The 18,981-nt window shown below is 37.2% G+C and overlaps 1 protein-coding gene across 2 annotated transcripts in view; it reads right to left on the reverse strand.

Annotated features, from left to right (window-relative positions):
• Positions 1 to 18,981, reverse strand: part of STARD3NL (STARD3 N-terminal like) — a 48,469-nt gene that overhangs the window by 16,268 nt on the left and 13,220 nt on the right. For both annotated transcript variants that reach the window (XM_003930752.4, XM_010341319.3), the window contains 2 exons: positions 6,995 to 7,277; positions 155 to 232 (listed from right to left, as the gene is read on the reverse strand). In XM_003930752.4, the coding sequence (XP_003930801.1) occupies positions 155 to 232; positions 6,995 to 7,219 (303 nt within the window). In that variant the 5' untranslated portion in view covers positions 7,220 to 7,277. The remainder of the gene's footprint in view (positions 1 to 154; positions 233 to 6,994; positions 7,278 to 18,981) is intronic.

Genomic DNA, 18,981 nt, shown 5'->3' on the forward strand with positions numbered 1-18,981 from the left:
AACACTGAATGGGTGGGGAATTAAAAGAAAAGGAAAATATGGTCAGTGTTCAAAACAAGAAAAAAAAAGGCATAGAATTTGAAGTCCATTTAGAGGAAATCTGCCTTTTGGGTCAGTTTTATTACATTTCAAATGAAACATAAAAAATACTTACAAATATATCAAAATATGAAGAGTAGTAGTCATACTGCACCACCTCTTTCTCTAACGTATTCTCAATGCCTCCATTCACCTAGAAAAGAGTAAGAAGAAACAAGGAGAGGTTTATGCGTGGAAATACAACAAGGGTAAGATTTCCTATCCAACTTTCCTATTTTCTCAGAACCCAGAAATGTTAAAATATGAAAGAAAAGAACTCTCACAATTTTAATAGAAAAGGCCTGGATAGCACTTTCTGATTCCTCAATTCTGAATTCATTCATTCAACAGATATAAATGTATAGTGAAAACTAATGACTTCCGTAGTTCATATTTGGGCAAATGGTAAGAAAATTATTTTTTCCCTTCTAAGATAAAGTCTTCCATCATTCAAATGTATATTTTTAGAGAAAGTGATTCACCTTCATCCAGGACTCCCTCACTTTCTGATCACTCTCCACAGTCTTATGTTCTGGAAAGCCAAGGCTCCCCTGACCTCCTGCCAAACATCAGTGATGACCACTAGCATGACATAGGGTAGAAGTGTAAACATTCTCTGTGGTTTCTCATTTTTATTTTTCCTGGCATTTAAAGATTCTGCACTTTTATCAATTTAAATATTTTTTAACATGAATAGATAACGAAATAAGGACAGTACTAGACCTGAATCCTAAGGGAGAAAGTTACAGTAAATAATGAAACTCAAACCTGATACAACTTTCTGTCCTCTCCCAATTCTACCATCAAAATAAATTTTAAATTATCGAGTTCAAAATTGGACAAATTAAACTATGGAGCATAATATTTTTAAAAAAAATCCAGTAAGGGGGCATATGTCGGCAGCTAATGCAGCACCGAGCAGGGTTAAGCGTTGGGGCCGTGGATGAGCCTAATCAGAGGAAGATGTGCAAAAATAAATTCAGATTTCCAACTCGGAGCATGGTCCTGGCAAACAAATGCAGAGGGTCTGAAAAAGGACAAAAGGAAGGACAGTTAACTAGAGATCTGGATAAGAAGGAAAACATTAATTAGGAACACCTTTGCCAGGTTCCGATTTGAATGAAAGTTGTCACAAGGGAAGGGTATTCTGGGCTTAGATATCTTTTCAAGTATTTGTATTTGTTATGTAAATGAAAGCATACTATAAATACTCTCCTTTTCCCTAAAATCCCTTACACAGGTCTACATTTCTGTGTAATTAGCACAAATCATTTGTAGACCCACTTGGCAATAGATCATTACAAATGAATAGAATTGAAAACCTGGAAGGAAGGAGGAATAATGATTGACAGACACCCAACCACCCAGTCTCATTACTGTGTCTCCAGACTGAGGAAACTTACCAATATCCAGAATATTAACAGAATAAGTATTCCAAGCAGATACAGCAAAGAGGGGCTCTCTACCACAGAGAGACCTCCCCTTTCTATTCCTGGGAGAACAGGAATCAAAGCTGCCAATACAGTTTTGCGACAAATAGCCCACAGCTTTTTTCTGATATCTGCATACCTTAAAATACTCTCATTTCAAGTTGCCTTTAAATAGACATTATCTAAAATTTATATCTCTAGCCCTATCTTATACTCTAAATCCTCATTTCAAAATTTTGTCTCTAGCTCAAGACGTCTTAAACAGCCTAGTTTAGTTTCATACAAAATCTCTTCCCAGTCAGTTCTGGTACTTCTCTTCTAGGTTTCATCACTGGAAACTTTAGAGTCATCTAAAGACATACTGGGAATGATAAAACCAGCCTATCAACAAGTCTTCTCATACTCCTTCCTCCAGTGACTCTCAGATTAGTTCTTTCCTTCCTATTCTCACCACCTTGTGTTCTTACTGCCTACCTATCCAGCCTGCACACCACTGCCACAGTGATCTCTATCCATTCCCCAAATATTTGCTGATTATCTATGATGCACCAGGCACTGTTCTAAATCCAGGAAATACTTCAGTAAACAAAATAATATGTCTTCATGGAGATTATATTCTGGCAAGGTGAGAGAGATGGCAAGTAAGAAAATAAATGCTCCCAGGCCCTTCTCCCTCCCCCCAAAATAAATTAAATAAAATAAATAAAAAATAAAATAAAATAAAATAAAATAAAATAAAATAAAATAAAATATAAAATAAAATAAAATAAAATATAAAATAAAATAAAATAAAATAAAATAAAATAAAATAAATGCTACACAGAAAATAGAAGCAGGTTATTGTGACAGAATAATGAAGACATTTAAATTGATACTGGCAAGATAAGAAGTTGATTTCTACAAAAAGATAAAGGAAATTAATCATTTCATATAGAAGAAACAACTAGTAGAAGAGTCCCAAGATAGAAAGAAGTTTATTCCTGTCTGAGAACAGAAGGAGGCAAGTGTGCTCCTCCTCTGAGAGCCAGGAACAGAGGGTGGGAAGGAGTCTGAGAGGCCTCTGGGGGCTCTGCAAGCCAAGGCACAACATTTGGATTTTATTCTAAATGCCATGGCCTGCCAGTGAAGACTTGTAACAGATCGTGACAGGATCTGACTTTTCTTTTTCACAGGTTACCCTAACTACTGTGAGAAGAATGGACTGCAAGGTGAGTGGAAGCAGGCATCAGGAGTGCAGTCTGGATGAGTGATAAATGAGACTTGGTGGAGGCTGGAAACAGTAGCAATGAAGAGAAGCGGTCATATTTTGAATATATTTTAGAAACAGATCTGACAGGACTTACTTTTAGACTGGATATGAAGCATGAAAAATACAAAACAACAAGCAAATCAAAAATGCGTTTTGACTTTTGGCCCGTCTCTGTGTTGGCTTACTGATGAAGAAGGGGAAAAGCAGGTGTGTGTATGTGTTGGGGGAAGCATGTTAAGTCAGACATCCAACTGGAAAGGTCGAAAAGGCTGTGATGTAGATTGTGAGTCACTGACTTCTGAAAAAAAAATCTCAAAATCATGTTTTCCAATCTGTTCCAGAACCTGTAACAGCTCACCATTGCAGTAAATACAAATCCTTCTATATCCCTTTTAATAACTTGAATAACCTAGCACCAGCCTATTTATACAATTTCATTTCCAGTAGGCACCTTACTTTCTGGCCAGGCTAGTATTTTCTCGGCCTCTGTTCCTGTCCCTTCCAAATACACACACTTGAGCGCACACGCCCCATGCATAAGCACACACTCTTGCATCAGTACTTCCATGCACCTTGATCTCCAAACCCTCTCCTCAAGCTCCCAAACTGAAGAATCATCCTTCCCAGATCATCCTCCCATCTTCACTGCTACCTATCTTTCCAAACCCAATTCATAGTCCATCTGTTCCATTCACTCCTTCAAACAGTCCAAGCCACTGATCTCCCTCATCTGAATTTCTGTTATACTTGGTCATCACAATTTATGGAGCACAGTAGAAATGAAGTAACAGAATCAGAATTAGCAGGGTAATAAGTACCTGAAACTTAAATGTAACAATAGTGAGAAAACGGCAACCAGCATTTTTTTCCTCTTTCTGGGTTAAATTTATTTAATAATAAATTATATAACTTCTAATTGTGCAGACCTTTGTATCTTCAAAGGGGCTGCTGTGTACATCTTTCCATTTGATCTTCACATGGACCCATGAGGAAGGCAAGACCAGTATTAGTTTACTGAACTGATGGAAAAACCAAGGCCCAGAGAACTTATTAAACAGCTTGCCTAAGGCCAAAGACCTGGTCATGACAGCTCTAAGTAAAATTAGGAGGATTCTGACATTTTCTAGTATACCAGTTAGAAAATAAGAAGAAAAATGTCACTAAGCACTGATAAAGGCTTTTTTTCTGAACCATAGTCTCAATCGAGTATCAAAAGCTAAAAAGAAAACCAACTTCCTTTCGACTGTCACTACTTTGATTCCTGTTGATACTGTCTGCAGAGTCTAGGAGAGAGTCTGTGGAGGGAACAGAGTCCTCAAGGAACCCAAGCCATGATTAATTCCACATCCAACTTGGGAAATCAGTCTACTCAAAGGTGGACCAAGAGGCTTTGGATAGAATCAAAACCATCCTTTTGACTGACCAAAAGGAGATCAGCAGCCCTAAGACCTTCCAGAAGGAAAATGAACTAAGGTGGTATTAGGCTTCTTTGGCTCACCAGAGCCCTGCACTTGAGGCCGGATGGTGCCCGTCAGGTCCCTGGAGCAAGGAGGGAAGGTGGCTGACTAAGGTGGAAGCCATACATGAAGGCAAAGTACTTTGGTTATTGTTATAATGGCAGAGAACAGCTGGCTACCCATATTCTAAAGGCTTAGCATCCTTTATGACATTTTCTTTCTTCTTTTGAAGACTACATTGCAAGGCAGTATAAGATTATGTGCCATATTTATTCAGCTAAACTCTAAATCCCATATAGTTTTTTTTTGCTAGAGCTTACAACACCTGAATTAGAAACCTGTTCTCTGGTACTCGGTAAATGTAAAGACATGTTACAAAAAAAAAAAAAAATGGGTTTGAATGATTAGAGATTTATAGCAAGACAAAAAAACAAAACAAATGCTACTGTATGTAGTGAAAATGCCAAGTCAAGATGACAATTCAAAACAAACAGAACTAAAAACTGGACGTTGAAAAACAATCATACTAAAAAAAGTTAAGATGTTCTTGCTTAAAGATCATATACCCTTTTCCAACTTTTTAATTTTACAACTGGGGCAACTAGTAATTGGTGGGAAAGTGAGGATAAAAACACATTTCAAAATTGCTAGGCCTGATGATTTTTCATGTATGACATGTTGCATGCAGATGTAAATACATAACTTGTCTGTGAACAAGAACAGGGGGCAGCCTACCTCATTTCCACTTCCCTGAAGAAAATAGAAAGGAGGGAAATGAGAAGTGTGATCCCTTGAACCCCACCACAGTTCTGCCCCATGACTTCCCTCTTTTAAAGGCACACAGTAATATATGCAGCCAAAGAAAAGAATGCCTGGACTTGGTGTTGGCGATAAAATAACTTTTAAGTGTGCCCCCTTAAAACTGCTGCTGTGTTTACTGTTAAAAGATGCATTTCAGGCCAGGCGCGGTGGCTCAAGCCTGTAATCCCAGCACTTTGGGAGGCCGAGGCGGGTGCATCACGAGGTCAAGAGATCAAGACCATGCTGGTCAACATGGTGAAACCCCATCTCTACTAAAAATACAAAAAAATTAGCTGGGCATGGTGGCACGTGCCTGTAATCCCAGCTACTCAGGAGGCTGAGGCATGAGAATTGCCTGAACCCAGGAGGCGAACGTTGCGGTGAGCTGAGATCGCACCATTGCACTCCAGCCTGGGTAACAAGAGCAAAACTCCGTCTCAAAAAAAAAAAAGATGCATTTCCTTTTCATCTCTCATTATATAGCTATCGTTTTGAAAACATACTACTCCTTTAAAATATACATTAATTATTTTCTTTAATGTGCACATATATATGAAACAAATAGTAAAAAGAGACTCTAAATTACTATGTCATATCAATGTCCTGTCTGGTTATAAACAAAATGTAGGTATTCCCACAGTGCAAAATTAACAGAAGAAAAATCTGTTTATAGAAACATAACAGTGGATTCATGTTCCATGTCACTGTGATTATGGGACAAATATTATTTTCTATTGTAACTGTCTACTTTCATAATGAGTTTTATTCCTCTATTAGTATTCATGATGAAGTTAAATGAGATTTGATGACCCTAATTGTTAAGAGATTAGAGTCTAGAATTGAAATTACTGCTATGAATTAGATTATCAAAATTTAGATTAAGATGTTGCTTCTTGCTGTTAAAAGGCAAATTTTAAAATAATTTTCAAACAGGAATCTCAGCATCTTTTCATATCTTCTATATTGTAATAAATTCTCATAAAGCATCTAGTACTGTGCCTAGCAAAGACTAAACCCCTAAAAATAAACAATAGGTAATAATTATTACTAACTAGGTCATAGCAAACATTTCCTGGAAATAAAGGAACTGCTGAAAATAGGAAAGCAGGTACTTTTTGCCTGTGAGGAAAAACTTCTGGAGGAGTTCACCTATTTGTTGGTAAGGAATGTCAACTATCAGACCAAAGGCTTTGGGAAGAAAACATATATATTGGGTTATATAAAAATATTATTAAAATGAATTTCATCTGTTTATTTTGATTTTTATTAATGTGGCAACTAGAGAATTTTAAATTACATATATAATAAGTTGCATTATATTTCTATTGGACAGTACTGGTCTAAACAATTAGTTGGTAACACAGAATAACTGCATAAACCTCCAAATGCCTCCAGGACAACTTTTCTGATGAAATATAAGTAAGTAATCTCTTTGCAAGAAAGTAAAGAACAAAGATATGCAAAATTTTAAACGTGGGAATTAGAAAAGTACATGAAACACCTAAAATTTATTCCAAAAGCAGTCTACACTTTTCTGGCAGAAGGATGGGCAAACTTTTTCTGAAAAAGGCTAGAGAATAAATATTTTTGCCTTTGTGGGTCAGAGGGTCTCTGTCACAACTATTCAACTGCAACTACTCAGTGCAAAAGCCAGCCATAAACAATATGTAAACAGACAGGCCTGGCTGTGTTCCAATAAAACTTTATTAAAACAGGCCTACTGAATCTGTCCCACAGCCTATAGTTTTTCAACTCCCGTTACAGAGCAAAACACCAGTAATTTAAATTTCTAAATCTCAGACAACATGATTTTTAAACTGACCACATTTGCCTTAAACAATAATATTAAAGAATAAGAAAGGTCCAAGATGGAAATTACTAAATGAGATGATAAATGACAAGAAAAACAAACAAACAAAAAAAACCCTGTTGTCTTTGGAAACATTTCTTAAAAAGTCAAGAAAGAACCAGCAACTTACATTTAATTCTATTATCCACAGTAATGTTACAAATAAGAGGTCAAAGGTGACAAACAAACAGAAAGTCCTCCTGACATCAGATATGCCTTTCTTTTCCCTTCCTTCATAGGACTCAATCCTGGCCATGAGTTGTGTGGGGTTGATGGAATGGATGTCTCGCAGAGAAGCATGGGAGCTCTGGCTCCCGGTGAGAGCATTCTCCATGTTTTCTGGCAGGTGGTTCATCCTGGAGGAGGGTTACAGGAGCCTTCTTCCAACCTCACCATCCCTAAAGAGAGGACACCTTTGGGAAATAAAAGAGACACAAAGTTAAATCCGAGTTGATCAAATTACAACTGTGCTACCCTCTCCACTGTGGAACAATTTCTCTAACTGAACAACAGAGTACCTTGACTGATTTATGTTTTCATGAAGACATAAAGAGAAAGAGAAATGAGAAGTAACACTTAATGTTTTAGAGTAATACTACTACAAAATAGCTGTTTTAGCAAAGAATGGCAACAGAGAAGAAGCAAACTGACTGTAGGAAAGAGCGAAAAGAGCATGTTAACCGCAACTGAACGGTGTTTCTGATGACCTGAAGTAAGCCACTTGGCGAATAAATCATGCCCATTATCTTGCTGTGCCAGGGAGAAAACCTCCACAGTCCTGTACATATAATTATGCATGGGCTAGAAAATCATTTACTGAATGCTTTCCTTAAGCAGAGCGTGTAAATTAGCTATAAAAAGCTTATTTCCAAGCCTGGGTAAGATGGCAAGAACCTGTCCATACAAAAAAGAAAAAACAAAAATTAGCGGAGCATGGCAGCACATGCCTATAGTCCTAACCACCCAGGAGTAGGGTAGGAGTTCCACTTGAGCCCAAGAGTTGAAGTTATGATCATACTGGATTCCAGCCTGGGTAATAGAGTAAGACACTGCCTCAAACAAAAAACAAAAACAAAAACAAAACAAAAATCACACAAAAATCCTTACTTCCTGAGGAACTTCTTTCCGTCAGAAGTACCTAATAAACTAAAGTTAGCATTTCCCCATCCTCTTAATAAACAAGCATGTTTCTAGGCCTCTTCTTGGAAAAGAAGTGCACACACTCCAAAAAGTTTAGCACCATGCAAGCCACCTGACCGATAATCGCAGAAGGTATAGTCCTATACAGAGATGCAGACCCCTCAACATCAGAGAGTGCTTTTATAATAAAAATAAAAGATGAGTAATTGAAATCATCTGATCTGCTTATGGATGGGACAAAGACATTAAAAAAAGTGTGGTGGTCAAACTGCCTAGCTTCCTTTTCTGTAGGACCTCTCCCTGTGGGATTATATACAAGAACGAGAAGCATTGCACTAGCTTCTTCATGAGGCTTGAAGCGACACAGCACATTAAGGGCAGACAGGTACATTCAGCTAGGTGACACATTTTGAGATGGGTGAAATGGAGAAAGCATGCCTCAGAGCAGTGTGGGGTGGAGAGCGTGGGGGGCAACAGGAGGAGGACTACATCTACCCAGCTGCTTCTTGCTGCCTATTGCCACCTGTCAAATTCCTCCTAACAGTGGCTTAACTCTACTACATTTCTAGTTACTTCATCTGGACAAGGTGGCCTTTCTTTAAAGCCAGATAGAACATTCCTAGATATGGCATTTCATTTGAATCTCGATGGAAGACACAAAAACTGGGTGTGGGACTGGCTAGCCTAGGTGCTGGAACCCTACAGACTGGAGTCAAGCCGCCTGCCCAGCAGAGCCAGAGGCTGCAGGTTCTTGAGGCAATACCAAGAGAGCTGACAAAGTGCAGAAAATGTGTCATGGAATTTTCATATGCATATGCAATAAAGTTATAAATTTTTGGTATGCATATGCACCAATATCATGTGTGGATCTTGGTTAATGCCTAATACCTGAACCATGTGATTCTGGCACTCATTGAGAGAGAGTGAGCACTTCCTTTTAATGAGTAAAGAGAAGGATCATTTCTTAAAGCCACTTTCTACTCTCTGGTTATTGGATTTCATCCTAATCATATTCTTCAGAAAGCTGAAGTATGGTGTGAGTTCCCTCAGAGAGGTTTTTCTGAATGCTCCCCATATTCCAACCTGCAGGAAGCGTCAGATGCATTTCCCCCAAGCTCCCCTAAGACTGTGGATGTGCCACTTATGGCACTGCTTACCACACTAGGCCTTAATTATCCACTTCGCTGACTCTCCCACTAACTAGTATACTCCTTAAAGGCCCTAAATTTGACCACAGTACATGACAGACAGCAGGAACAGAACAAATATCAACTGTGCTAATTCTATCTAGCATCTAGCATAGATGCCAGCAGAGAGCAGGCTCTCAGCAATCTCTGTTGAGTTCAGGAGATGACAACTCTTTGTTTTTGATTCTGAAAAACAGCCTGGGTATTTTTCCAGATGTCATTTCAGATGTATTAAATATTCAGTCCAGGGTACTGAGATCCTCTCTGGGGTTGGCTTAAGGAAACCCATACCTTTCTAAAGAGGGTGCTAAGTATTGATTAGCTGTATATACAGGAAGCTAAATCTGCAATTCAGGATTTATCCCAACTGTGTGGAAAGTATGGGAGTGAAGAATTAGAAAATAAATAAAAACATTTGTGTGAGAAGATGAGAATCCCTTTGGTTGTTTTTTGAAAAAGAGGCTGGTACCTTGTTTTATAGCAATGTGTAACCATCCTCCTCTGTGCTACAGTATCAGTCAGCTACTTCTATTTATGCTATATTAACAAACCACTAAAAAAATCAATGGCTTAAAGTAACCTGCATTTATTCTCAGGCTCACAGGTCTGTAGGCTGCCTGCATGTCACCTGATTTTCACTCTGTATCCATGATGGGTACAGAGCCGGACCAAAACATCAGCTCCATTTGCTTCTGCACAGATGTGACACTACCCAGATAGTGGACAGCAGCTGCTTTGGGGCCGGAGCTATCACTAGCTTGCATTTTACAGCAGCCTCACAATCTCTCAGCCTTCCTAGGAGGAGAAGAGAGGGACTGTGCACCTCCTGCTGACAGCCAAGCCAAGTCTCTCAACCCAACCACCCAGCCCTCTCAGCACTACTAATGGCAGCAGCCAGGACACTGGATGTTTTCCTCCAAGAAAACGTTGGAATAACAGACATTAAAAATATTTAATTTAGACAGGCCTTAGTCATTATCTTAGCTAAAGGTCTGGGGATGATTTGGCTTAGAGACATGTTTTGCTTGGTCTTGTACAGTGTTTCTTAAGATACTGACTTAATAGCTAATGTTTTAATTAATTACCTTTTTCCCAGATTTCCAGCTTCTCTTGAGAAGTCAAAAGGTATAGAACCACCAGGCCTACATTCTCTCACCATGATAATAAAGCCAAGCTGCTGACCACTTTGAGTGGGGCATGCACTCTAGGCCTCAATCTTTGGCTGGCCTGGAGGCATTTGAGTTTGCCAGCCTGATCTTTCTGACTCTTTTTACAGGCAAAACCAGTGGGGCCTACATGGCTCCATTTAAGAGATATTTCAAGATGGCATATAGTTAGGATTAAAACTTGGCTCTTTCCTCTCCATTGCCCTGCCTCACCCCAGGTTCATAGAAGGAAGTAGGAGACACATCAGGAGGTGTTCACTTGGTGTGCAAAATACAGTCATGGGATTTGAGAGTCCCGAAGGACAGGCTGCCATGGGTGTGCCCACTGTATCCTGGGACTGGGTGCCCCTGAAAGCAGGAGGCAGCCTGAGCCGGCTGTCTTGCAAGGCCCCCATACTGTTATGAGACCTGGCTAATGACATATAAGTCCTGTTTAGAGCCCTCACCTTCCAAGATGAAGCACCTAGAAGTGCGGAATGGGAACAATGAGGGAAAACCTGACGTTTATAAACTTACCTTGCCAGTATGAGAAAGAGGCCTGAAAAAACACAGATGCTTTAAAAATAAGCATGCATAGAGAAGAGAGGGATGTGGGGAGGAAGCTCATTCAGAGCACTAAAAACACAGCAAGACAGAGTCACCTTCATATTCTAAAGGCCCCCATGTGACATGAGGAACATTATGCCATGCTACGAAGACCTGGACAACTGACATGTCAAATTTAACCAGTAATCCAAAGTTTCATAAAATAAAAAGTTCTGCTTAATGTTTGCCTGTATGAGGCTGTCTACATTTTGAAAACACCTCAAAGGTGGTTTGTAGATAAGATATTATTAAAAAAAGAAAAAAGTGGCTGGCACAGTGAATCACAAATATAATCCTGGTACTTTGGGAAGCCAAATAGTTTGAGAGCAGACTGGGCAACAGAGTGAGTCCTCATCTTTACAAAATATTTAAAAAGTAGCTGGGCATTGTGGTGTAGTTTTGTAGTCTTAGCTACTCATGATTCTGAGGCAGGAGGATCACCTGAGCCCAGGAGTTCCAGCCTACAGTGAGCTATGATCATGCCACTACACTCTAGCCTGGGAGACAGAACAAAGCATTGCCTCAAAAAAGAAAAAAAGAAGAAAATAAAAAAGAAAAGGTAATGCCATTTCACATTATCAGAAATTCATGGGAAAGGACTGGCAGTGGGCAAGGTTAGGGAGCTAATGCCTGTGTATGACATTCCAGCCTCCTGAGTCTGAGAACCTTCACCAAGAAGCTCTATAGGAAGTTTCATAAAGCCAAAAGCAAACAAATCTTTCTTTGGCAAACTGCCCATTACAACTATGTTGACATTTCAAAGCAGCCTTGTTTTCCTGTATGCCACATATGCTCCACGTTAAATACAATGTCTAGAGAAAAACAGGTGTTTAAAAAGTCATTATTATAGTCCCAATTTTAGAAATGGTTTTTCTAAAAATTTAGTTTCATAGATTACATCCAAATTAATAGCTGAGGCAACAGAGAGCCACTATATAGGAAAATATGGGTAAAAACCAGTCATCTCAAAATAATATGTGAAAAATTCTATAAGGCATTTAAATAAACTCACCCAGCCAATTTGGTATTACTTCAAATTAAAAAATATTCCAGAGTCAAAGAATCAAATTTTGTCAACAAACTCCTAATGTGCCAAGTGAAAATGAGTGAAATGTTTTAAAAAATAAATTTTAAAAAGGGGTTTATGTATAAAATGCTACGAAGCATTTCACAGATATATATCATCAGGTCTACAATGGGGAATAATTTTGAAACAAAGTAAGACTGAGAGTTACACTATTAAATCAACACATAATGAATCAGAGTAGATGTGCTATATCCTTAAAGGAACAAAACAGCTCACAAGCCAAGCAATAAGAACAAGCTGACAGGCACATGCTCAGGCCTAAAGAGAAGAGGAAATGTGCCCATCAGAAAGAGGATGAGTCGGCCAGGAAAACACAGGAAAAGGAATGTCATAATCCAATGTGACACTCCTGTAAGTATCTCCCATCCACTGGCCAAGTAATTCCTATAATTAATTGACAACAATTTAATAATCCTCTGCATACCTCTCACATCCTTCTTCTAATTCCATGTTTCTGATTACAGTGGCACAGTGAATAACAAATGTAATCCTGGTACTGGATTACAATGTAATATTTTAGGTAAGGAAACAACTGACTGGTCAGGTTGAAGCAAACAGTCTACACGGCAGTTAAGGTGTTCACTGCAGACACTGAGATATGTGCCTACTCATGCAAGGCAAAGCCACTTGCAACTAGGCTGCGTAAGCTACTGACTAATCAGGTTTCTCTGTCAATAAAAAGGAGGTCTGGGTTCAAACACTAATAAGGTCACAAATGTGATGAGATGACATTGAGTAGTTTTTTTGGGAGATGTGGTCTAGATGTGTTTCTAATGACCTAAATTGGCATCGTCAGTTACAAACTGCTCTTTGGGAACTTCTAAATATATTATTCAGACACAATCTAAGTGATGGTAGCTATCACAAAATATTGGCACATTCTGTATATAGTAAGCAAGTGGTAATTCCAAATAAGAATTATAGAAAGGTTGAATCATCACTCATATTCTTCTTGTATCTCTTTATAAATTTATAGGTAATTATCAATAATTTTCCTTAACTGGAATTATCATGTGGATTACAGTTAGCAAGCTCAAAACAAAGCTAGAATCACTGAATCTACTATACGATAATACTACCACATTTATTTATTCTGATTTGCAAGTATTTGGGTATGATTACTAATTTATACCCAATAAAAGTCAGAGGAGGTTCAGAGCCCACCCAAAGATTTTTAGCAAGTACACAATAACTCAAGGTGTATAATTAACCTCTGAAAATTCTGACATATATTCTTTCAACTCAGCAAATATGGCTAAGACTTGGATTTTTAAAAATTAAGAAGTTTGGGTGGGCGCAGTAGCTCACGCTTGTAATCCCAACATTTTGGGAGGCTGAGGTGGGTGGATCACATGAGGTCTGGAGTTTGAGATCAGCCTGTCCAACATGGTAAAACCCCATCTCTACTAAAAATATAAAAATTAGCCAGGCGTGGTGATGTGCGCCTATAGTCCCAGCTACTTAGGAGGCTGAGTCAGGAGAATTGCTTGAACCCGAGAGGCAGGGGTTGCAGTGAGCTGAGATTGTGTCACTTTACTCCAGCCTGGTCGACAGAGTGAGACTCAGTCCAAATATATATATATATATGTCTCTCTTTCTCTCTCTCTCTATGTGTCTGTCTACCTATCTATCTGTCTATCTCTACATGTGTCTATCTACATGTCTATATATAGACATACATACATATATAAAATCAGGTTTAATATTCACCCCTCAGTATCAATGTACATGTTAACAGAAAGAATAGAGATACTAAATGTTTTAAAATGGAAGATAAAATCACAATGAAAGGTTTTGACCTTTATTTTTTAGCCTATTTGATATTTTGATAATATGAATACAGATTATTTGAATACTATAATTAATTTTATAAAAGAGATAATTATTTTTACCTCTACAGTCACAGACTATATGCTATTTTGAGAGGATAAGCCATATTTACAAAATTGATCACAAAACTAGACTACCAAAAACACATAATAAATCTTGCTATAAGGAACTCTACAGAGAACTAGAAGTGCATAAAATAAAATTTCATAACGTAGTAATACTTTCTAAAAGAACACTGAGCTAAAAATATTTAAAGAGTAAAACAAACTATAGAAAATGACAATAAAAACAGTGAAAAGCTGTAAACTTGAGCTTACTATCAAATTCACTACCTTAAAGTACTTTAATTACTTTTAAAATAAAGAATAAAATTAAATAATTAGGCACTTAAATAATAAAAGTTAGGAAGCTGCAACTATTCTATATGGAAAAGAAAAAAGAAAAATAATGAATATAATTAGTAAATTCAAAAGGAGAATGAGGAGAACTGTTGCAAGCTGGGGAGTGGGAAGAATGTGATTCTTCATAAGAAAAACTCTACTTTTGTACTTGATGAACACTTCATAAACAAATTAAAAATATATAGATAAACCCAATAATCAGTCCTTTTAAAGGGTAAATATAAAGTACTAATGAAGGGAGTACTAACAAAGGAAAACAAGTACCACTACAGAAGAGGTCACTTTTAAAGTATAAGTAATATTTTAATTCCATTTGAAAACCATAACTAAAGTCAATACTCTGGAAATATATAAATTACAGTAAGACGAAGCAAATGACCTGAAGAGAATAAACCATCCCCCCCCAAAAAAATATTGAAAAAAGTGAAAAAGAATTATTTAGCAAAGGGACTGGAGTCTGACAGTTTTATAGGCATTTCAATATTTGAAATAAAAGACAAAATACTACATATTTATTAAGAACATTAAAAAAGAATGCTACCCTATTATTAAATAAAGCTAGGATAATATTGACATCTGAACAAGAACATGTAATAACACAAGAATATAAAAGACTGCAACATACAACACAAGTATAAACTAAACTGACATATTAATACAACATAATTATACATTACATAACACTGTATATCACATATTAACATAATAACAAAATGAAAAGAGCTTCCTTACACTAAGACTTACTGTGTCGGGCACAATGCTGAGTACTTAAGATACATTACGCCATTTAAACCTCAGAACAGCTCCCACGAGTAGGACAAAGATACCAGAGCTTATTCCTAAAACCTCACATAATTCAAATCGCACGTAGATAAAAACTAAACCTAGTAAGAGGACAGACATTTCTGTTTACTCATTAAAATGTTTCACTGCATTTCAAAAGCATGCACGAACACAAGTTACAATTCATTTGGGCCAAAAGCTTTAAAACTGTGTACATTTTGACTGGTTTTTAATTGAAGGCAGGGGGCGGGGAATGTGAATAATTTCAGACTTTGTAGGACAACTCTTAATTTCTAAACAGGTATCTGTTTCACTCCCTTAAAATGTGGCTCTCCACATCTCTTATTCTGAAAGAGACATAAAAAAACACATAGACATAGAGAAGGATTTTGGAAAGAGCCACAGAGAAACACATCCCTGACATAAGAAAAACAGCACTGTAAGCTGAAAGAAAATTGGAAACTGACCGCTGGCCTCAGGTGACAAGGAGGAACAAAGAGGGAGGAGTGTGTGCCCAATCTTCAGGGGCCATATGTGTGGAAATAGAGGGCAGACTTTTATTTATCAGTGGAAGCCAGAAGTCTGAATTTTAATAGGAAATTTTCCAAATATTAAGCATTAGTTCAATTTTTTAAAAAAGCACTTAGTCGACAGCAGATTTCTTAGATAAGCAAATTAATTTTATTTATTATTAAATAAATAATCATTTATTAAATGGTTTCTTGGGACCTTCATTCAGGTAGACCTCAAACTCTTTAATCTTGCCTAATCTAACACTGGCCTACTTCTCCACAGCCACTTCATCATGCTAAAAAATAACAAGCAGTTCTCTAAAGACATCACGTTCTCACAAACCTCTGCTTGCATTTTTCTCTCCAGCAGCACCTCAAGTGCCACTCTCCTTATCTCTAATGTGCTGATTCATTTGATAAGACTTAATTCAAAGGCCATGTTCCCAGGAAAACTTTTGTTTCCTCTTACTCTTCTAAAGCTCTCTGCCCCTACCAGAGAAGAGTGTATACAGACCTCTATAATTACATCTATCATGCCACATCAAGATTACTTTTTCTGTCTCATTTAAAAAAGCAAGCAAGCAAACAACAGCAACAACAACACTTTGTTAACAAGAGCTCACTTTTATGATTTTGTGATTCACACATTTACCAGTTCCTTCAATCTGGAGGAGTGAGAGAAGAAACTAGACACAGAAAGAGAGAGTGAAAGAAAAAAAGGCAGAGCAGTCAATTAAAATAGCATCAGAAACAAAACACTAAAAATAAATTTAATAAAAGATATGTAATATCTCAAAACTGAAAGCTACATAATATTGCTGAGAGAAATGGAAGAAGCTAAAAATAAATTGTGAGCTATACCATGTTCGTGGATTGGAAGAATTCATACTGTTAAAATATCAATTCTCCCCACACTGATCTACAGATTCAACTCAATGCCAATCATAATCTCACCACACTTTTTTTTTTTTTTTAATAGAAATGGACAAGCTAATTCTAAAATGTATACAAAATGCAAAGAAATGAGCTGTCCAAAGCAATCTGGGAGAAGAACAAAAATAGAAGACACATTACCTAGCTTAAAAACTTTCCACAAAGCTTCAGTATTCAAAACAGTATGGTACTAGCATAAGAATAAACAAACAGGTCAATAGAACATAGAGAGTATAGAAACAGACCCACACATATATGGTCATTTCAGTTTTGACCAAAATGTAAAAGCAATTCAATGGTGAAAATAGTCTGTTTTCTGCAAACAGTGCTTGAATAACCAGGTATCAAAACTGAAAAAAACCTTCAAACCCTAACTCACACTACGTAAAAAATAATTTAGATGATTTACAGACCTAAATATAAAAATTAAAAATACAAAGCTTTTAGATGTGCAGGACGGTATTTTTGCAATCCTTTTTGCAAAGCTTTCTTAGAGAAGACACAAAAAGCTATAATCATTAAAAAAATTATGTAGGCTGTCATGAAGGGGTTCCCCCTGGTCCATTTGGGACAACTTAAACATGAAAATGAATAATGACAGTAATGTTGGAATTTACATTGGACAAATTAAAAAATTCCATGAATCCATGATAATATTGTAATAAAAGACAGACGGGATGGGAAGAATTCTTCTATACAGAAAAAAGTCAGATAAAAATGTAAAAGGAATAATAAAATTAGAAAAATCAATGGTTTGCAACTCCCAATGTAGTAACCAATTCAGGCAAGGATCATTTATGGATGCTAGCAATTATTAAAATGTTGTTGGTGAATACGATATTATAGTTTCAAAGCAGCATCTCTCAGATTATTTAATAATTTCATTGGGGATGGAGATGATATGCTTTAACAATGGAGAGATCTGGTAGTCACCACCTGAACCAAGTAAGCAAACAGCATCACCATACTGGAGCAAGCTGGCATTACCCGCCTTCTGATATGCTGCAATAAGAACTACATAACATCAATTATGATAAACCCTTGCCAGAAGTGTTTTATTTGAATTTAGTCATTAAAAATAATCGAGAAAAAAAAAACAGTATATGGGACATTTTACAAGTCAACTGGACTCTATCCTGGACTCTTCAGATAAGTCAATGTGGTGAAAAACAAAAATAAAAAGGATAGTGGTGTAAACACTCTTCAAATAGAAAAGAGCATAAAGAGACACAAGCATCAAACGCAATACACAAGCCTAGACTGAATCTTGAATTAAAAAACAAACACCACAAAAGACAATTGGAGAACCGATCACAGTTGAGTATCCTAGTTATGTAGGAGAATTCCCTTTTTCTTAGGAGATGCACATGGAAGTGCTGAAGGGTAAGTGTCATCATGTATGCAACTTATTTCCGATTCATTTGGAAAAGTGTGAGGGCATAAGGTTGCTCTGGGATGGCACTGCTGTGTCTGTACCTGTCTATATATGGTATATACATATATACACACAGTATAAACACATTTAAACTCACATTGCATACAGTATACATATGCCTATGTGCCATAGTCCCTCTCCCCAACCTTATCTGCAGTTTCACTTTCCAGTTTCAGTTACCTGTGGTCAACTTCTTGAACTAAAAAAATACTACACAGAAAATTCCAGAAATAAATGTTCATGAGTTTTTAACTGTGCGTCATTATGAGTGGCGTGATGAAATCTCCCACTATCTCACTCCATCCCACCCAGAACATGAATCATCCCTTTGTCCAGTATGCCACACTGCCTATGCTATCTGCCCATTATCGCATAAGTGAAACCAAATTGTTTATAGGGATTTGGTACTATCTGTTGTTTCAGGCAACCCCTTGTTGGGGGGCTTGGTATTTACTGTCCATGGATAAGAGGGAATTACTGTATAGCAAAGAAAGCAAAGGCAAATTGTCAAGGCAAAGAAAATCATTAGACCAGCTTTGCTATAAGTATGTGCTATACTTGAAGGCAAAGAAAAAGCAAACATCCTCAAAAATCTCTTAAATCCTGCAATAAAACAGAACACATATGGATCTTGTAAACCTTTGTATAATAATTCTTATGTACACAACATTTTGAGATGCACTAATAGACTTACAGGAAAACCCATATAAGAATTCCGGACACCCAATCATTCCACTCTTAACACAACTACCAAATAACCTAAACACAAATGGAGATAGTTAAAGCCTTCTAAAGTGTGTGTGACTAAACACAGAAGTCATTCTATTTGCATTTTGAGCCAATGTCACTTATGTAACTGAAAATGGTCTTTTATAATTGCTACTTTATAAGGCACATGTCAAATAGTGGAGTCACATCATGCAATGGTTTGGGGTCTAAAGTTTCCTCAGACCTTTAGTAAAAACACATATAACATATACCACAAGCTTTTACAAGCTAGGTTGCTCCTTTACTTGTTCCCTGCACTAGAACTCTGGGACCCCTGGGGAAAGACAGAT

The sequence above is a fragment of the Saimiri boliviensis genome, chromosome 10 (genome assembly GCF_048565385.1).
Source record: "Saimiri boliviensis isolate mSaiBol1 chromosome 10, mSaiBol1.pri, whole genome shotgun sequence".
NCBI lineage: Eukaryota > Metazoa > Chordata > Mammalia > Primates > Cebidae > Saimiri > Saimiri boliviensis.